At 40.0% G+C, this 22,379-nt stretch overlaps 1 protein-coding gene across 1 annotated transcript in view; it reads right to left on the bottom strand.

Moving 5' to 3' along the window:
• Positions 1-22,379, bottom strand: part of TGFBR2 (transforming growth factor beta receptor 2) — an 86,858-nt gene that overhangs the window by 40,068 nt on the left and 24,411 nt on the right. Inside the window, exons 2-3 of the mRNA XM_017854111.1 lie at positions 9,086-9,254; positions 3,604-3,794 (exon numbers count right to left, since the gene is read on the bottom strand). Of these exons, the coding sequence (XP_017709600.1) occupies positions 3,604-3,794; positions 9,086-9,254 (360 nt within the window). The remainder of the gene's footprint in view (positions 1-3,603; positions 3,795-9,085; positions 9,255-22,379) is intronic.

Raw genomic sequence — 22,379 nt, 5'->3', positions numbered from 1 at the left:
TGAAGAACTAGCTTTGATACTCACTCGTTGTTCGATCATGGACAAAGTGTTAAATTTCTCCAAGCCTGGTTTTCTCATGCATAAATAGGGATATTAACAGTGCCTACCCGCATGGGGTGGCTATGAGATGAAATGAGGTCATGCTTGGAAAGGGCTGAGCTCCCTGCATAGCAACAGCGTGTTTTCTCTGAATATTAACTATCATTAATAGTATCACTAGAAATAAAGATCCATACTTTAAAAGAAAATCTTGTGGCTCAATCTTTTTTTTCTTACATATTAAAAAAGGTAGATGTACATAATTATCATTGTGTAGCTGCAGATCAGGAACTTGCCAGTAAGAGTACTGTGCTACTAATAATATAGCCACAGTGCACTTCATGGCTTTTGTGTTCACTACCTTGTTGGACTTGGAGTAGAGAAATCAACATTAAGAGTTTTCATTCCGGCCAGGCACGGTGGCTCATGCCTATAATCCCAGCACTTTGGGAGGCTGAGGCAGATGGATCATCTGAGGTCAAGAGTTTGCGACCAGCCTGACCAACATGTTGAAACCCTGTCTCTACTAAAAATACAAAAATGAGCCAGGCGTGGTGGCAGACGCCTGCAATCCCAGCTACTCAAGAGAGGCAGGAGAATCACTTGAACCCAGGAGGCGGAGGTTGCAGTGAGCCAAGATTGCACCATTGCACTACAGTCTGGGTGACAGAGTAAGACTCTGTCTCAAGAAAAAAAAAAAAAAACCAGTTTCCATTCCTTGATACAAAGAAGAGATGGTGGCAATAAGAGGAGAAATGGAATACAAAATGTTGCTCCTAATGTCTGCTGTTTTAGGTGGAAGAAATACCCCACTACAGAGAAGAGAGATGCTTAAAAAGCAAACACCGCCCCCGCCCCACCTCCTGGAGCATTTTAGAAGACTCTGAAATCACTCAGACATTTGAGTCATCAGTTGTGAAAGGCTTCCTGTACTGTACAGTGAGAAACTGTGTTTATGCTTATTATCTCACTTCATAAGAAAGTCTGAGAATAAGAGGAAAAACGAGGGATGCCCATGATGATCACCTGAGTTGAAATACTCTGAAAATGGAAGTCATTAGTATCTACAAGGCTTATAGTAAAATATAAAACACATGAGATATTTTGACAAAGATATTCAATAATAAAATACAGATCCAACTTGTAGGCCATTTATCAACTTTTGTCCTTTTGGAGGAAATAAACTTGTCTGCTGTAGAAAAGCCAGTATACAAAAGGAGAGAAAAGTTTTTTCAGTGCCAGTAAACGTGCCTGGGTATTCTGCTATTAGAGATTAATTCCTTTGGCTTAGGCTAGGCCTTCTTTTAAAAGGTGAACTACTTGAAGAAAGCTGACGTGGTAAGTCAGAATATCAGGTGCTACCATGTTTCATGTGATTTAATCTATTTAGATTTCCGTCCTAACTCAAATCACATAAAGAACATGAGGCCAGGCACAGTGGCTCATGCCTGTAATTCTAGCACTTTGGGAGTCCGAGGGAGGTGGATCACCTGAGGTCAGAAGTTCGAGATCAGCCTGACCAACATGGTGAAACCTCTTTCTACTAAAAATACAAAAATTAGCTGGGCATGGTGGCACACTCCTGCAGTCCCAGCTACTCAAGAGGCTGAGGCAGGAGGATCACTTGAACCTGGGAGGCAAGATCGCACCATTGCACTCCAGCCTGGGTGATAGCATGAGACTCCATCTTAAAAAAGAAAAGAAAAGAAAAGGAGAGAAATGGACCATTTATAGGACGAGAACATAGGAAGGAAGAGTAACCTGGAAAGTGTTGCCCTGACAAGATGTGCATGCCTGCCTTCAGTTCACTGAGAAGTTGGCCTGGGGGAAGTTGGACAGGAAGAGAGGAAGAATGGTAGTAGGTGAAGGACACAGGAAGGGAACAAGCTGGATCTGCAGTGCTACTGAGCACCAAACACGAAACACGAGGACACATCTCTTCTCGCAGGTGGAATGCACATGGACACAGAGATAGGGTGTAGAGCCAGCACTTGTGTTTCAAAAAGATTTTTTAATTAAATCAGACCTGTTGTTGACTAAACTAACCTTTCCCTTCCCTGAATTTGCATTCCTAGAACCATGAGAGTACTATTAATATTTATTTACACTATCACGTTGGTAAAAATTGAAAGACTTATCCATCCCCAGTGCTAGAGAAGGTACATGGAAATCCATATGTTCACATCCTTTTCGGGAGGAGAATAGTTTAGTAGTGCTTATTCAAATTTAAAATACACATACTTGTAATCTAGAAATTTCACTTCTGGCAATCTGCTTTGCAGAAATATTAGCACAAATGCATGAGATATTTTTACAAAGCTATTCAATGTAGCATTAAGTGGAAAAATGGAAGATAATCCATCAACAGGGACATGATAAGATCCATCATGGGAGATAATATGAAATTTGAGACTAAATTAAAAGACGTACAGTATATCTATGTGTTCTATCTTGTTTAGAAGGAATTGTAAAAGTGGTTGGGTTTAAAAAACATTGCAAAATAATATAGTATGATCAAAGAGTTGCACTGAAAGATGGATGACTGGATGGAATGGATGGAAGGATGGACAGATGGATGAAAGCAGGGAAGGAGAAAGGAAGAGAGGGAGTGACTGGGAGAGAGGACAGAGTGGAAGATAATATGAATGAATGATAGAGACATGTGTGCATCTAATACATTGTCAATACAGATGATCTGTTGCAGTGGGAGTGAGGGGATGAGGGAAATGTACTTTCATTTTTAATTTCCACACACTGTTGGATTGTTTGAAATTTTTGATGAAGAGCATATAATACTTTTATAATTAAGCCACTGAATACTCTTCTTATTAAAAATTGAGGGAATAGTCTATGCCTTCCTTTCAAGCTGAGTAAACACTGAACTTCAAAGATGAAGGCTAGTATCTAATCTACTCTTCTCCTGACTTCAAGGGTAAACTTTTTATTTTACCCTTTATCCAAGGGTAAGCTTATTATTTCCTCTCTGTATTTCAATTTTTTCTCTCATATGGGATCAATGACAAGTACCCCAAAGACAAACAAGTACCCTAAAGACAAATCCTGGGACTATGTACAAGAAACGACTTCAGTTATAAAGAAAGTCCTCCTCTAAGATTAAACAACCCCATCCAAATCCTTAGAACAATGGTTACCAAATTTTAGCTGCACCAAATTACTGGGAGGGCTTGTTAAAATACAGATGGCTGTGATTCACCCCCTATGTTTCTGATTTAGTGGGGCCTGATAATCTGCATTTATAACAGGTTCCCAGGTGATACTCATGTTGGCTGCTCAAGGGGCTGCACTTTGAGAACCATTGCTCTAGGTGAAAGAAACTATTTGTCAAAGACACATAATAATGTTTGCCCCAGTCAACCATATTGGATGAGAACCAGAACAAACCCCGCTACTCCCTAAGCCCGTCTTTCCACCAGCTGAATGGGCTCCTAATCCACTGTATGGAATCCACCACAGGAGGAATGTGCTCTATGACACTGCAGACCAAGGATGCAAAAAACTGGCACAGATGTCAGATCCCAGACCCTTAAAGAGAAGAAAACTCACCTTCTGAGAAGATGATGTTGTCATTGCACTCATCAGAGCTACAGGAACACATGAAGAAGGTCTCACCAGGCTTTTTTTTTTCCTTCATAATGCACTTTGGAGAAGCAGCATCTTCCAGAATAAAGTCATGGTAGGGGAGCTTGGGATCATGGCACACTGTCTCTAGTGTTATGTTCTCGTCGTTCTTTCTCCTAGAGTGCAGAGATTCATTGGACGCAAGGGGAGAGGGAGAGAGAGAAAGAGAAAGAGAAGAAATGAATAATTTGGCCTCCAGTCAGAAAGGCAATCTGGAATACTCTTCCTTCATGAAGTTGTTCCTAACAACGGCAGCTGGTTCCTGTTCTCCAGCATTCGCAGGCTGTCCTATAGTCTCCTCTGTTTTCTACTTTTTTCTGTTTTTCCTTTGTTTATTCTTGGAACCCATTTGTGGTTATAAACATCACCTGGAGCAGACAGCGTTCCATGGGGGCAGTCCTGGTGGAGAATTTTACACATTTAAGTCTTAATTAAATCATTAAAGGGGAAGACACGGAAAAAAAGAACATTCCCAGGTACTCAGGATAATTTTAAATCTTCCATCCTGAATGTAATGCAAACCTCACATCACACCCCTAGTTTAACTGGCAAAATCTGTCCTGTCTAGCTATACTGTTTTCAAAGAGCATGCCTGGGGAAATAGTCACAGTTCCTCTTTTTTTGTTTGCTGGGCCCCAGAGCATTGCGTGTAAAGGGTATACTCCTTGTCAACAGCTGGTTCTGCTGAGAAAAACGGGAAGAAACATCCCAGATAAAGAACTGCAGTCTTTCCCAAATTACAGAAAGGAGCAATTCAGAAAAATAAATAAATAAATAAATAAATAAATAAATACATGAAATGGAAAAGGATTTCAGGGTGTTCTTCATTTACAGTTCAATGAAATATTTTATGCTGTCATAAACTAACTACTTTTACACTTAGTATCCCTTCACAGCACATATTTGAAGACTAATTTAGCCCAGGGCTCAGAGAATTTCTCACATAGAATTTTCCCTGGGTCCTAGGAAATGCTCAATTGGCTCTCAGGGTACATTAGATTTTTAAACAACATGATTAATGCCCACTATTATAATTGAACAAAAGAACACTTTGGCTCTCTTGGAAAAGGGCATCACCTCTCTATCCAGCTCCCTCTGCTCCCTCATGAACAAACTATCTTGGATGACTGTCCAACAAGGTTAATCTGACATCCTCCCTTTCACCTCTGTCCTTTTTAGATGCAAAATACCTGCTGTCTTGAATTGCATTCTCTCTATCTAGAGAGGGAGCGGAAGGAAGGGCTAATTTGGACCAGTCAGTTTTGCTAGAGTAATCTTCTATGAAGATTCTGAGTGCACACATGAGCCAATGCGAGCATGTACTCGCTCACCAATTTTCCCCTAATCCTCCCTGCCCCATGCACAAAGGCTCACTGGTCACAGCAAGGAAAACGGAAGGCAGGCTAGAAGCAAGAAGCAGCTAAGACACAGCTTGCACCTGTAAAAGATGTGGGGCCATCCCCATGAGAGAAAGAGCAACTTTGACCAATACCTCCTTTTTAATGCTTAAGTCAAGGACACTTAAGGACAATCTGTTGTCAAAGAGATACGGGCAAGGGTATGGGTGAGGACAGCCCAGGCAGGAATGGTGCCAGTGTTGACATCCATGCAGCCCAGAGTTGACTCCAGTGGAGGTACATGTGTCTGTTTGCGAAGGGGCTCAAGGGCTCTGCAACTAGAATTCCGAAAGACACAAGAGGAGCAAGGCTTTGCTAAGTTGGTCCCTGCTGTGACAGGAAGAGTGACAAGCAGAATAATTGGTTGAGGGTGGCTATCAGGACACCAAATGAAACTAAATGAAAGTTGGCATAATCATACAACAAATCACGTATATTTAGAAATCTACCCATCCTAAACCCCAAAGCTACTGGACAGTCTTCAAATCAGCTGTAGTCATGGAACAAGAATACCTTCCTCCCTGCCCCCACAGTTGTGCGTGTCTGTGTGTAGGTTGTTTTTGGTTTTGGTAATAAAATGAAGGTACGCTGTGCCCACGGAAAGGCATGGTCCCTCTTCCTTGTGATGCTTATAGAGGCCAAAGAAGGAACCGTGAGCCATGAAAGAAAGCTGCTCTATAATTATTGGGCAGCTCTTCCAGAGCCTCTGGTTTTCCACCTCTTAGCTACTTAGAGAACTAAAATCACAGAGAGAAAACAACTGTAACACTTGAGACCCGGTAAAGTCCTTAACTGCCTTCTCCACTCACTCCTGTAACAGCCAGGCACAGCTAACTTTTCAAACCCTTTTCGGATACAGCTGAGCATAGGAAAGGTAAATACAAAGAAGTAAATACGGACTTTTTTTTGTCCCACAACATTTACTCTTAGCCATTGAAGAGGTTATCAATTTCCACTGAAAGAAGAACCAACATGATAAAATTAATTTTGGAGGCTGAGCACGGTGGCTCATGCCTGTAATCCCAGTACTTCGGGAGGCCGAGGCAGGTGGATCACACAGTAAGGAGTTGGAGACCAGCCTGGCCAACATAGTGAAACCCCATCTCTACTAAAACTACAAAAAAATTAGCCGGGTGATAGTGGTGTGCGCCTATAATCCCAGCTACTCAGGAAGCTGAGGCAGGAGAATCGCATGAACCCATAAGGCGGATGTTGCAGTAAGCCAAGATCATGCCATTGCACTCCAGTCAGGGCAACAGTGGGAGACTCCCTCTCAATAATAATAATAATAATAATACTAATAACTTTGGTTATAAAATATTTCTATCCTTGGAAGGAGCTTAAGCATTTTACATGGAATGGGCACACAACTGACATTAGTTAAATGAATGAATGAATGAATGAATGAATGAATGAATGAATAAAAAACACTAAAACTGATAAAAAAAAAAAAAACACTGAAAGCTACAATCATAGTAGAGCCTTTCGGTTTCCACACTGGCTATTTTTACAGTAGCCTCCTGTCTTAGTTTAGGTTTCCCAGAAACAGACCTTGAGGCTGTGAGAGTTCTGTGCAGGAGGTTTTTGGAGATGCATCTGTAAGGGACTAAAGGCAGCAGTACTGCACACAAGGAAAAAGCTAAACCATAATGCAGGTTGTAGCAAAGGCCTCAGTGAATACCTTGGAAGCTCTGAAAGTGAGATGGTCCTTCAAAGATGTCCCACATTATGGCAAAATAACCAGGAATGTGTTTCTCCGCATCAACTAGCCGTGGGATGCTGGATACCCATGAAAAGTGTCCAACGTGAATGAAGCAGCTCCCATCACTGGAGGGAAGACTCAGCAGTGAACCTTCAACAGCCAGCACCCCCAGGGAGTGAGTGCCTTGGTCATGAAGGAGGATCAAGGAGGGCACTATAGCATCCCCTACACTTCCCCTCCTCATTAGCAACACCCCTGGCTTCACAGGAGAATTTTCTTTGGCCAAGACAGGTCAAAATAATGTTCACTGTATTTACCCTTTATAGCTGGGACACAGAAAAAACAGGGAGGCCTCCTCTCTTCGACATGCTCACATTTTTTTGAGGCTAGCAAAGCCTCTATTCTAGAGAGACTTGATTCACATTCAATGATTTGGGCTTGTATTACTGGTCAGAAAAACAAAAATCTTAATTAAAAGAGCCTTTTTGGGTGGCAGAAGTAAGCGCTCACACCACCGTACATATTTAAGAAACCACGGAAGGAAGCTTTGAGGCCATCTAGTCTGGTGTCTCAATCTTTCCTGCATTCTATTTGACACATGGTCATCCAGCCTCTCCTGAACTTCACTTGGTGCTTACAGAAAAGGAAGCCTGTTCTGCTGTTGGGAAACCATGATTGTGAAAATGTCTAAACTTATGCTGAGCACAAGTCTGCCCTCTTGCAAATGTTATGGATCCTCCCTCTACCCTTCAGAGTTATGCAGAATATATTTATTATATTTTCTACCTGAAAGCCTTTCAATTTCATCAGAAGAACCCATGATCTCTCTTCACTGCACTAACCACGTCTAATTGCCCAGGCCATTCCTCAGACAGCATGATTTCTAGGCCTCTAACCACACTGGTCCCTCTCCTCTGAACACGCTCTTTGTCCAAATCCTTTCTCTGAAAGCGTTACCTAGAAGTGGACATGGACAGGTATCACATCATATTGGCAAGTATGTCATGATAGGTCTTTGCTGTTAACATTCCTTCAGTTCTTAAGAAACCAGTTCATCCCCTGGTATGTACAGAAATTTGTAAAGTTTCCAGATCTATTATCAAGGCTAGTTTTACAAGGTCTGCGGGTCTCAAATGACTTATTCCCAAAAAAGGGGGAGAGATATTTGGATTTATATTCTTGTTTGTCAACTAGCCAGAAGCCACATAAGTTACTTTTTAAAAAATGGTCAATAATTATTGAATTAATGAATTTATGTACTTTTGCAAAATTGCAACTCTTCTAAAGATCAAGGTTGTTTATTTCTTGTTCATGCTCACAATCTATAACCATGAATTAATTCAGATGATTCATGAGTATCCACTGTGTATGTATAATTACTATTTGAGATGTGTATATGAGTTGGAGGTAATGAGAGAGAGAGAGAGTAGAAAATGTGATCCAATAAAAATACATAGTTCTGGTCGGGCATGGTGGCTCATGCCTGTAATCCCAGCACTTTGGGAGGCAGAGGCGAGCGGATCACCTAAGGTTGGGAGTTCGAGACCAGCCTGGCCAACATGGTGAAACCCGTCTCTACCAAAAATACAAAAATTAGCCAGGCATGGTAGCGGGCACCTGTAATCCCAGCTGCTCGAGAGGCTGAGGCAGGAGAATCACTTGAACCTGGGAGGTAGAGGTTGTGCTGAGCCAAGAATGTGCCACTGCACTCCAGCCTGGGTGACAGAGCAAGACTCCATCTCAAAAAAAAAAAAAAAAAAAAAGAAAGAAAGAAATATGTAGTTCTGAGCCGAGAAATAAGTCATATCTAGTCCAATGGTTATATGAATGATATAACCAGGATTTCTGACTGAAAAAATAGGTCGTTTTTCTGGTTCTCCAAGTAGATTCCCCATTTTTAGCAGGTGGTTGTCTTTTCCAACAGCCAACCTTTCATCACCTCTTCTTCCAGACCTGAGATTGCCTCAGGAGAACAAAGCTCCTGGTCTCACTGTGGGGTACTCAGGAGGTGTCGGTTAAATGACTACTAAGTGGCAAATCCCTCTTCTTGATACAAGAAAGAGTTTCCAGATTTATTATATTAAAGATCGTTTTATATACCATGACATACCCACATAAATGTACACGTACATGCAGAGAACACCCTAGAAACTACATTTAATAATCGAAAGAGAGATGGTCTAAAGGAAAGGGAAATGGAACAGGTGTTTACACTTAGGGGACAGAGATACACTGACTGTGTGTACTCTGAGAATACACTATGTAAAAAGGGGAAAAGAAAGAATAACTTCTTAAAAGGCTCTCTTACCATACAGCCACACAGACTTCCTGTGGCTTTTCACAGATGGAGGTGATGCTGCAGTTGCTCATGCAGGATTTCTGGTTGTCACAGGTGGAAAATTTCACATCACAAAATTTACACAGTTGTGGAAACTTGACTGCACCATTGTTGTCAGTGACCATCATGTCATTGTTAACTGAGGAGAGAGAAAGATATATTAAATGATTATCCAACTGCCAGGCAGCCTGCCAATGAATTCCTGAAGATGTTATGCAATTTCGAATGAACTTGATGTCATGGAATGAATGGGAAGAAAGGCAAAATAATTCCTTCACATAAGATTAGAACTCCCTCATGTCTGCAATTTGTAATAAAATCCATTGCACGGTGGTGAGGGGTTGGGGTGGTTGAGTAGCCATTTGCTTTTGTCAACAGTTGTCATAAGGCTGACTTTCTACAAAAACCTTATCATTCAATAAAGAAACCTGGATGGGCCCCTGCATAGTACGGAGTGCTGGGTCCACAAATAAAAGTACCCTTAAGGAAATTATAGTTTAGCTGGGTGAATAAGACAGGAAACAGACCAAGTCAGGGTGACCCAAAATAGAGGGCAGTGCAGAGGATGTGGGAGCCAGGCGAGCATCACCGCCCAGCTGGGCAGGGAGGTTACAACCTCACAGAGTTATGAAGTGCCACACAAAAGGAGGAACTGTTGGTGGAGGCACAAGACTTTACCACCATCTTCCTGACCTACTCCTGAAAGAGCTATAAGGGTCTTCTTTTCAAGGGACTAGTTCTACTGACTTCTCTCTGTGTTTGAGGGAAATCAATTGATTAACCAACACTTACCGAGTGCCTCCTAGACACAATCCCAAGCATTGGTGAGGCATTGGAGTATGATCACAGCAAATAAAAGCTGAACCCACCTAAGGATCTACCTTCCGTACCTCTCCCTTACCACCACCATGGCCAGCTTCCTGCCCCTTTCTGGGAAGAAGCCAAGTTCATTCCCTCCTCAGGCCTTTCACTTGCTATTACCTTTGTTTAGCTTCCTGTCACTTTTCTGGTCTCTGATCAAATGCCACCCCTTCATGCTACAGCAACCTGCAAGTAACTACCACAGGACTCTGTTTTATTGTCTGCACAAACTATCTGCATCACATACTTGCTAATAATCTATCCACAAATATGTAAGCTCCATGAGACTTTCTCCACCTCATTTACCTACTATATCTCCAGTGCCAAGAAGAGAACCTGTCACATAGAAGGTATAAGAAATGTTTATTGGATAAATGAGTGAACATAGGATGAATACAAGGAGTCCATGTTTGGCCCTTGATGCCAAGTAGGATAGGATATAGAGCTTCTTTACTCAGATTAGAGAGGAGTGTGATTATAAATGTGATATTCATTCCCATTCATTCAATAAAATATGGAAGACAGACTATTCTTTGCCAAATACATGCTGCAAGCTAGGGGCAGTTTAAATAAAGGTATAACACCCCATTCCCCATTTTCTTCCTCAATGAGATGGTGATGATGTTAACTAAAGACATTAGTTTGGACAGTCACTGAAGTATGATAAGGCTACTAGGCACTCAACCAGCAAACATGAATTAATACTTACATGCTAGACTAAGAAATATTAAGCACTTAGACCGAAATGGGGCACTGGAGGAGTTGCTGGGCCATAGAAAGTTGTGAGGTACTTTTCCAAGGCATAACCCTTAGAAAGGCCTAAGCAAAGCCTCGTGTTCCCTCTGCTCTTGCCTAGAGAGGAACACGTTCAATGCCCTTCCACAATCACTCTCTGTCCTGTGAATTTTAGGTTTCTGTCTTAGATACTTTGTCCTGCAACTGTCTTTGTAGCTTGGGCACAGCACCTGTTTCCTGGGTCTCTAAAAATACAAAGATATATAAATTTAAGATTTGCTTTCTTGTGGTAACAGTAAATATAGAAGAAAAAAAATAAAGCCATTCATCCCTCTCGGGCCTCAAGTTCATTTCAGGAAGTATATTTTTAGGTAACAAGCTATTTTGAAATTCTCAGTGTCTCCCAGACCAAGAGCTCTATGCTTAGCTAAAAATATAGGCAGAAATGCTCTCTGAACTGTGTGTGAAATTTGGGAGAAACACAACAATGAACATGTATTTTTTTCTAACATGGTTATATTTGGATCAATTTTTGAAACAACTAAGAACGCTTTAGGTTTCTTTAACATTGTTCAAGCAAAAAAAAAAAAAGTGAAACCACGTTTTGTTTATTTCATACATATATATTTTTTGTATAGGTTATGTTTTGGACAAGCACATATTTGCTGATTAGGAAGGTTTGTTGTTTGTAAATATAAAATCAAATTTCCATGACTTGAAATTCAGCCTCCCAACATTTTAGAATTTTAGCTTAGACTGGTGGTTATCAACTTGGAGAGTATGTTGAAATCAATCACCTGAGGAAATTTAAAAAATACTGAAGGGGTCCCCACTCCCAGATAGTCTGATTTAATTTTTCTGGAAGGTAACTGAGGCATCAGGATTTTCAGAAGCCGCCCAGATGATTCTAATGTAGAACCAACGTTGAGAACCCTGACCTATAATTAGTTGAAAAAAACACAATAAGTAGCAAACAAAACAGCAACCCCCGACCCCCACCCCAGCACCACAAACACATATACAACTTATGCTGCTGAGGGGACAGCACCTGGATAAAGCTGGAAGAAGTTCCCTTGTGAAAAACATGCCCCTAAGGAGAGGTGATTAGCTCTTTCACACCTCGGATAGAGAGAAATTCTTCTCTGTGCTGGTCAGTCCTTTTCTAGCAAAACCTTAGAAACATGAAACGTGACAGGAGTGAGCAGTGATAAGACAGAAATGAAAACAGATGAGATGGGTGCTGGGAGCAGTGGTGGCCACAGATGCGCTGATAAATGCAAGCGGTTTAAGTCTGATGCTTGCAGAACAAAATCAACAGGGAAGAGAAAAAAGGACCATTAAAAGAAAGAAAGAGAAAAGGAGAGAAAGGGAAGGATGAAGGGAGAGGGAGAGGAAGGGAGGGAGGGAGGGACTGAGGGAGGGAAAGAAAGAGGGAGAGACTGGGCAGAGAGAGAGAGAGAGAAAGAGAGAGAGAAAACGTCCACCAATTTGCACAGCTCCAGGTACACCACCGTAATGGGTCCCCTGAGACATACAATACATGTTACTTTACGGGTAGATCCACCAAGAGAAAGCCTCTCCATTGAATTTTGAAGAAAAGCCAAGCAAGCAACTGTACTGCATACAGACACAGGCATATGCGGGGAGGGGCAGTGCACAATAAGAATTTGCACATGCTGAGCACCTACCGTATACAAGGAAAGTTGCCTAAGATACAGCATATCATTTCACAAGAATCCAGCCAGGGATGCCACCTTTTTTTCCTTGTTACAGCAGAAGCTACCAAAAGCTACCACTGCTTCAGCTTAACCAGAGTTTTTTTCCAAAAGCCTGTATGCAGGACATGTTCACCACCAGCCAGCGACTCCCTATTAGTTAACCCTAGGAGACTCCCCAGCTTACAATTCCGGGCAGCCCTTGAGGTCACATACATTCCAACCTTTGTTTTAAACCAGTATTCTTTTCCTCTATGTGACATAGGCCCTCAGGTCCTTTTATGCACACCATCGGTACTGGTGGGATAGGTAGTTAAGTTCGGAGGGCAAAGCTACTCTAAACCTTTGCTGGGGTCACCTAAGTTTGATAAAAGCCTTATGAACACATTTTGGAGTGGGGGAAGATAAACAAATACAAAATTTGCAGGTCATCTGAGAAGGTCCGCAGATTCTCTCAGGCCCATAGGATCCAGTTAAGGCATCCCAAGTCAACCCCAGAATCCTCAAGAGTCACTAATAACATGCTTAGTAGTATACTGCTGGTCAGCGTGGGATGAGGGCCAGTGGGAGGGGAGGGGAACAGTCATTTGTTGCATGGGACATTGCATCTGTGCACTCCAAACCACAGGAAAAGATGTTACCAGTCATGATCTCACATATCAAACATCTCCTTATGTTTAATACATAATGTTTACAAAGCCAAAGGCATGGGAAGGAGACTAAGTATATACACGTGTATAGTTAGAAATAAAGGTACTCCTCTAAACAACAATACAAAACCCACCTAATTAACCCTATAGCAAACCCTAATCCAACTTCAACATTACTTTTAATCCAGGTTGTTAAATTAGTCTAAGTCTCTTTAGTTAAGATATTCTCATATGAAGGCAGTATATAGTCAGCTTTCTGTATCTGTGGGTTCCACATCTGTGGTTTCAAGCAACCGTGGATGGAAAATATTTTTTTATAAAAATAGATGGCTATAGCTGTACTGAATATGTACAGACTTTTTTTCTTGTCACTATTCCCTAAACAACACAGTATAATAACTATTTACACAGAATTTACATTGTATTAGGTATAAGTAATCTAGAGATGATTTAACGGATATGGGAGGATGTGCATAGGTTATATGTAAATATTACACAATTTTATATAAGGGAGTTAAACATCTGTATATTTTGGTCTCCTCGAGGAGTCCTGGAACCAATCCCCCATGGGTACCGAGAGATGATGGTACTTGGATTCATTCCTATAGACTCTCCGTGAGCAGCTAACCATCTTTGGAGAATTTTCTACCCCAACAGGCAAATTCGTTATTCATAAAGTTCTCCAGAAAGAAGTTCCAATAAGAATATCTGTCACCTAGAAAGCCATCCACTAAAGGAAGTGAACATGCCTAGCACCTATCAGCATATGACAGTATCACATGGCCCATAATATTTCACTTCTCTTCAAATAAGCCCATGAGTAATATCAAAACCTCCACTCTAGGTCATACCACCTTCCCCATTTTATCTCACATTTTCCCCACACTCACTGCCTACAGACAGAGGTTCCAGGTCTTGAGAATATGAATTGCCTGCTTAGCTGTGTCTATTTCTGGAACTGTACTATCATCTTTGAGAGTCAGATGAGCAGCCTAATAGGATTAGACTTATTTCAGATAAATATTAAAAATTCTGAATATGACCTTAGTCCAAATCTTTGAAATAGTGTCTATTATTAGCTGAACCATTAGGTAAAATCTCAAAGTTTAACAATAATCATAAACACTTGTCAGAAAAGCATTCACGTATCATTGAATCCATGCATTTGTGTATCATTGAATTCATGTATCTACCTACTGTTGTTTTCTGGAATGATTTTTGTGGGGGGAAACTCAGAAATTTATTTGTTCTACAAACACCTGTGGATGTCTTGCTTAGTGTTATATATTCATTGTAAGACCACTGAAATTGACACAATTAAATGTAACATCTCAAAGAATAATCCATGGAAACTGGTGAATAGAATTTATTGTTTTAGAGTACTGCTTCTTAAATATTAATACACAAGTACTTTGGGAATATTTTTAACCTGCAGGTGTAGCATAGTGGTATTGTGTGGGCTGGCAAGTCTGAAATTTATAGGGCAGACTGGCAGCCTGGGAACTCAGGCAAAACTCAATGCTGCAGTTTTGAGGCAGTATTTTTTCTCTGGGAACCCTCAGCTTTTGCTCTTAAGGCTGTTCAATTGATTGGATGAAGCCCACTCACATTATAGAGAGTAATTTCTTTTACTTAAAGTCAAATGATTGTAGCTGTTAATCACATCTACAACATACCTTCACAGCAACAATGAGATTAGTGGGTATCAGGACCTAGTCAAGTACACACAAAACTGACCTTACGAATAGGAAGGGAGCTGCTCCCTGGGTGATGTCGCATTTGAATGGGAAGGCTGTGCAGAACCCAGTTTTTAATAATTGTTTCCCCTTCTCCGCTCATTTTGGAGTTAGTGAAATTAAATACCTATTCTTCACCTTTTTACAGGCATTTCTCATCTTCCAGTTCTTTCCATATGCTTTTCTCTTGGGCCTGACCTCTTAAATGATTGCAAACCCAGAGGCCCTGATCACCATACGGGCCCAGAATTGAAAGACGTGTTCTCTGAAAGGAGGTTTTTAATTGCCTGCAGCATTTCCGAGTCAGATACTGAGGCAGCCATCTGGCAGAAACCCGCTGTGGCCTGTGATGCTGGCAAAAGCAGCTCTGACCCTTGAGACAAGGTGGGACAAGGCTATTGGCTAGTCACACACTTCCTCCCACCCAGAACAAAGAAGCAAGTCGAGCAATCTGGGAGGATTCCCTGTATAATTCTTCAGGAAAGAAAGACATCCCCTGGCCAATCAGATACCTTGGCCAATTACTACAACCAACCAACCACCCAAACACCTTGTGATTGAGCCAAAGATAGGAACATTTTAGAAATATTTCTTTTTGCTGAAAATCTATTGCACACTGTAATTGGAACTTCTAATACAATACCTTCTTTTAGTTTTAAAATGTGTTTGAACCCTAACGCTTTATCTAATTACACCTTGAGAAAAGAGAAGTGTGGGGCTTTCCTTCAAGTGACAATCCACATGGTCTCTGGGGTACCAATACCAGAGAAACCATCATTTAGCTAACAGGGAGACTATAGTGTGTGCAGGAAGAAAACAGAGACAAGTGACCTGAAGGCATCGATTCACCTTCTTATGCAAATATTTTTGTTGTAATAATACTTTAAAACCTTTCAGGGATGATGTAATTAATACTGTAAAATCTCTGTGAAATGACAATGCCTTACAATTCTTGCTTTTAAATAGTAAGTACTCAATAAGTGCCAGAAGAATTAATGCCATTTAAAATCATTATTAATGCTTATTGGAAACATATAACATATCATGTAAGTTCTCTACATTGTGTTAAAAAAAAATGTTACTTTAAATATTACTTCCTGACCATGCCACTAGAGAATAAGCTCTAAAAGTGAAGCATGTCAACCTCATTGCTAACAAGAGAAATGCATACCATATTTCACGTAACGCATATTGAAAGAGATCAGTAAGTCAGATAGCACAGTGAGCTGGGCAAAGTATGGGGAAACAAACTTTCTCATAATGCTGGGATGTAAACTGGTATAACATCTCAGGAGTATGTGTTATTGATATCAGTCAGCACTGCAAACGCAAATAACCTTTTGCCTAGCACTTTCACTTCTAAAAATTTATGATATTCATTGATAAATTCACTGCAGTGTTGTTTGTAAGGACAAACAGGTTTTTTTTTGTTTGTTTGTTTTTTTTTTTTTTAACCGTTCATCAAGAGAAGAGTAGTAAAATAAATTAGACAAATCCAAACAAGGAATACAATGCAATGACTAAAAAGCAGGGGACAGCTCCATGTGGCTATCTTTATAAGCGTTGAAGCCCTGGCTATAACATTCAAGAAGAAAAGCAAGGTAGAGACTAATGTATAGAGTTACTTGGGCTGGGTGTCTTCTATTGCCCTTAGTTCTTCACCCTTGGTCGCTGGACTCTCTGCCCCAGGAGACTCATCTTTATGGACTACATCAACCAGCTCTCTTGTCCTCAAGCTTCTATTAAGTTTGGCCAATGGGTAGACCCAGCGGTATACAAGGGAAGCAATGAGGAGCACATTTAGGGTATTTGTGCTCTGGCTCCCTCTCTGTGAAAAATTCTGTGGAATTTTTTCCAGCTGGCTGAGTCCTTCACTTGGAGGTCACAGGTTGTCTCTCAAGACATTTCCAAGATTTACTTCTTCCCTCTCCTTGCCCCTTTGTGCCCAGCAAGTCAACATAGCAATTACTAGTCCCAAGTTTCTGCACTATGCTTTCTCCCCTTTTGTGGTGGTTTCCCTTGACTCTGTCCATACCTTTGTAAGTTCTTCTTTTACTAAACTCTCCTCAGATCTTCCTAATTTGAGGGTGCCATCTGTTTGCAACTGGAACCCTGGCTGATACACCACCATTTCTGCTTTGTTGTTACTGCTTTTTAAAGACAATACACACACACACACACACGTGCACGCACACATGCATGCTTATATATGTAGACTGTCTCTGGGAGTAGATGCAAGAACATGAGAATCAAACATTATTTGGCCCTGTAAAAGGAAAATAAATGGGTAGAAAACTGAGGTTGAGATGCACCTTTTATTTCATACCCTTCTGTCATTTTGAATTTTCTATTATTTTTCTGTACTTAAAAAAGTGTTTTCATTATAAATAAGTAAATGCAAGGCAGATTCTGTCATGGCAGATGCACGCAGCTTTCATTCAAGTGACAGCCCCACATAGCCTCTGGGCAGCAGGATCAGAAGTGGAGAAACCATACCTAATAGGGAGACCACCATGTGGGCAGAAAATAGATAAGCTCAAAAGCATCAATTTTCCTTTTCATGCACACGTGTTTGTAATACTAATAATGTTTTTAAAACCTTTCACGAATGACATAATCAATACTCTAAAAATCTCTTGAAAGAGTAGGAAATAATTCTAGTAAAAAACCTAGCAAGAAAATATATATACATACACACACACACATATACATATATAGGGTGTTTTTTTTTTTTTTTTTTCATACTGAAATTACCTACCATCTGGCCAACAATTAAGGAAATCAAATGTCTGGGATACTGTCCACACAACAAGAGATCAGAAACAAATACCAGGTTGGTCCCTACCCTCCTGTGGCTTATATTCTAGTTTGAGAGGCAAAATTAACAACTGCTACCTCATGTGAATCAGTTTACTTGCCTTTAAATGCAAACATGAGGTCACAAATGGAGACAGAACTGATACAGGAAGTGTGTGTGTGAGCGTGTGTTTTTATGCATTTATATGTGTGATTTCCCCGTTTGGACTTGTTCAGTTGAGGGAATTTAGCTTCGTAGGTTTGAGTTTCACTAGCATTTTGGCTCAGTAATTTAGTAGTTTGCTATGACTGCTTTAAGAAAACTGCATAAACATAAATTTGTATTTACCAAACAATTAAATTAAGGGATTAAGGAATGATTACTTGTGTCTCCAAGGAATTCATGCAATGAGGTACTTTAAATCAAAATCTTGGCTGTACCTTTAAACTCAAATTTTTTAAAATGTAATTTACAAGGAAGTTTTTTAGTCTTCTACAGAATGAAACAAGCTGTAGCTCAACGGAAAAATAATTGGCTTTCTCCAGTGACAAACATAAAATAACTGAGCTGGAATTTCAATTGCATCCTTTCCTATTTATTTAACACTTACTAACCCCAATGACTCCAAATAAATCCTAAAACGGCAAACTCAGTTTTCTTGCTTTCTTGTATCGTTGAAGAATGAAGTACAATTTGAGTCCCCCCAACACTTGCTGAATTTTCATTGATTTTCCTTTTTTTTGTTTGTTTTGTTTTGTTTTAGTGGCAGGGGACCTGTCTGAGATACAGGCCACATAACAGGAGACAAAACCTAAACATTTAAAATGACTCTTGCAGGTGGAACTATCTACACATCATTGCCAAAGGCAGTATTTCAGAATTCTAGCACTTGTGGCATATTCAAAAAGCTGAAACAATTGGAGCTTTCTCAATCATGCTCTTTCAGCTCTAATAGGACTCATGTGAACAAAATACATTTCTGAAAGCTGGGGAGAAGCAAGCTGTTTATAGTAAATACTGTCATCAATACATGAAATTCTTCAGTTTTTCATTGATAAAGCTCACTTTAACAGTGCATTTACCTGGCAAAGACTGACCGGAGGGACTATGAGATGAGTCAAAAACCAGAATGTAGGGTTTGGGGCTGAGAAAAAGAGGAAGCCAGTTGAAAATGTTAAGCCATATAAATGTAAATGGTATATCAGATCAAGTTAAAGAGTAGAATGGAGCACTATTTCATGAACTGTCAAAACAATAACTTTATGCCTCTGCGGAGAAGTGCTTTAAAATTGGTACTTTACCTAAAGTGATAGCAACTGAGAAAACAATTCTCCCTCAGTTGACAGGACTTGGTGGGCTGTAGCAACAAGGAAATAATTTATTATTAAAAATAAAAGACGATTAACTCTCTTGGTGACAGTCAAAACAACATTGGTAAATAGCACAGTCTGATAGAGGCAAGATAATGATAAATGACTGATGGAGTTTTATAACATTCCAATTCAACTAAAATAATTTGTTACTTACCAGCAAAATTAGTCCATATAAACGAAAATGGGCTGCTCTCTGAGAGCCCTCATATTTAAACCCTTGAGGGAAGGGAGGACAGGATAAGACATGGTCCTTTCCTCAAGATCTTCAAGTTCTTCTAAGGAATTTTTTAAAATGCATGAAATGATTTTCATCAAAAGAGCTTTGGAAATAAGAAAGGTCTAAATGATGAAGATGTGCTTTTTAATTAAGTTATTCATTTAGGATTTAAACAATTCTTTATCTCAAAGTGCTGAGGCAGCTTAATGGAAAATGCAGAAACTAACACAAAATCTGGTAAGAACAGATTTTTAAAAGGTAGTGACTATTAGAGAATCAGAAAAATCAGCCCCTGAAATGAGCCATTTGCCTCAACTAAGCATGGAATTTGGTCCAAGTATCAATTTCCTGTGAGAGCAGAATTTTCACTGATAAATTTCTCTGTGGAGGCTTTTGCTCCATTTTTTCAAAATATGCCGCGGGGTTCTTGTGCATGCCTGGTACCTGAAAGGTTTTTCAATTACAGTTTTATTAAACATGTGAAAATATTGGTCAAAACAGATGATTTCCATATTTTCTCTGGAAAAGGGCCAGAGTACTACCATATTTGGGAAAGGCATCCCTTTAAAAGGTACTATAATGAGGTCCAAGGCGCTTGGTTTCTAACAACCAAATAACTTGGGCACAGGCTGAGAAGCTAAAGCAGAAATTGCTACAGTGGGTACAAGAGCTGGATACAGAGCACAGATGTGTTCTGTTTGGCATGAACTCTTCTCTTTTTATAAACCAAGTTTTAAAATTCGGAGATTCCACATGCAAGGCTGGTTTTCTAATTCCACTTAAAGAAATAAAGGAGACTTGGCAACAGTGGGTCCACATCATCCCATGACAACAGTCAGCTGGCTGTGAGCTGTGACGCTCCTCTTGAGAAAGTGTCTGTGTCCTCAAATTTGCCTCCTCCCTGTCACTCCTTCATGTCACCTACTCCCCTGCCAGGCCCCTGTGGCCACCTGAATTTTTACAATTAATGATTATTTCACCTGCCCATTCAATTCTCTCTTCTAATATTAGGGTTCAACCAGAATGCGAAAAGTCATGATTTAACTCTCTAATATGAATATTTTTAACATGTATTTAATTCTCTAATGTGGATAATCACATTTCAGTTCAAGGCCAGAGGCTATCTACTTTAGAAATCAGATCTATGTGATAATAATATTATTATTACCGTGATCACAGCTCATTGAATGCAGACCAAATGCTTAGTCCAGTACTAAGTACTGTGGTGATTATTTCATTTACTTATCACAACCACCATGCAATTTTGTCATTAACATTTTATAGATGGAGAAATTAAGGGTCAAAGAGATGAAATAACTTATCACAGGTCAATGAGAGAAAGCGAATAAAAGACAAAGCCAGTGGTGACACACAAGCCCACATCCTTCCTGATCCTCCACAATGAAATAGATATTCCATCAGTAAGTTCAAGAGTAGAACTTTACACACATTCCAGTACAAAGCAAAGACATGGGTTGGCTACTAGGAGTTAAAGAGGGTATACAAGGGGTGGGTAAGCAGTAAGTTTCTTAGACAAGAGCTTTGGTTCTTTGTAATTACTTCACTTATTTTAGGAGACGTATATAATAAGGTCAGCTTGGTGAAGCCCAAGAGTTTTAAGGTAAAAGAGTTTTAAGCCTGAACTGAGTGTGAGTTCAGGCTCTTACATGTATTAGCTGTGGGCCACTTAACTTCTTGAAACCTCCATTTCCTGATTTATAAAATGGCACCTTGTAGGGTCATGATGAAGAGCAAACATGCTTGAAGTACATGTGAAAATCCTCTAGACGGTAAAAAATGCCACACAAGCATTCACTTGTTAGAAAGGTAACATTCCACGCAATGCTCTCTCACACCGAAGAAAATTGCAGGAAAGAAATGACAAGATAAGTATGCGTTTGATAAGTTGATTCCTACTCATCAAACTTAGCAGTTTGATGACTTCTAAAAAACCTTTCAGGAAATTTGAATGAATAGACAAATTGAAATATAACAATTTTTTTGTTACTACTGTGCCCTCACGCTTTCAAATATATAATGGAATCAATCATTGTTACAATAAAGTTGCCAAGAGTGTTTAGGATCTAAAACCAAATAATCTGGTTTTGAAATATCATTCATAACCAGCATAGGTCTGGCAAATAGGCAGTAACTTGAAAATCCAGTTCAATTTCCAAATTCTCTGCTGACTCCTGCACATTTATTAGGAGAGAGCTGATCTACCTTGGCTTTGAGACACTTAGTGTGTTATTTCGCAATATGCTAATAAAATTAGGAAGCTTGACATGCAGAGACGGGAAGGCAATGATGTACCTTAAGACTGTGGAATTCTAAAATACTGAAATAAAATTACGTTTGGCTTATTTTTCAAGGAAATAAAATTGGTGTACTTTCATTCACAGCTGATGAAAGAATTACAGAAGAATATGGGCAACAACAATTGTATTAGATTTTTAAATACCTAGTTAAAAAGTGTTCTGGGCCATCCAGATATATGGAAAGCAATATTCCTTAATCTTCTCTGCTTGAGCTCATTTGCTCACATAAGAGTTAATTATAAAACATTGCTATATGACTTCTACTGGAGGAGAATTCACCATGCTGGGAATGGCAGCAGGCTGCAGTGGAGAAGGCTCTGAACTGACCATGAGCTGACTTTGAGTTCAAGGGTGACTACCCAACCACTCACTGTGCCTGTTCTCCAACCAGTCAAACAAATGGGTTGGACATGATGAACTTACAGGTCTCTTTCATTTTGAAAATGACACAAAAGGACAGAAAGACACATTCAGATTCACTTTGGTTTCTAAGATAACACCAAACACTTTGAAACTTCCCCTTCATGTTTTCAAGCAGAGGAAGTAAAAAAAAAAAGAAAGAAGTTTCAAATATTGTTAAGGCAACAAAGGGCAGGAAATTTGAAACAAAATCTGAGAATCTGCCCTTAAACTGGGCAATTTTGCTTGTTTTCTCACAGTGCAGTTAGATGAAAAAGTGTAAGGTTGATCTTTGCCTTTCCTGGGCATTACTCATTGCTGTCATGACCTTGATGCTATTTGCAGTAAACAGCATAAAGGGCTCTCTTGTGGTGAGTAGCTGCAACTTTTATGATGCTACCCTCCTGGTGAGTAAAGTATCTATTCCCGGCCCGGCGTGGTGGCTCACACCTGTAATGCCAGC

Source organism: Rhinopithecus bieti, unplaced genomic scaffold (genome assembly GCF_001698545.2).
Source record: "Rhinopithecus bieti isolate Rb0 unplaced genomic scaffold, ASM169854v2 scaffold_37987, whole genome shotgun sequence".
NCBI lineage: Eukaryota > Metazoa > Chordata > Mammalia > Primates > Cercopithecidae > Rhinopithecus > Rhinopithecus bieti.
This window is presented reverse-complemented; position numbering and strand designations above follow the sequence as displayed.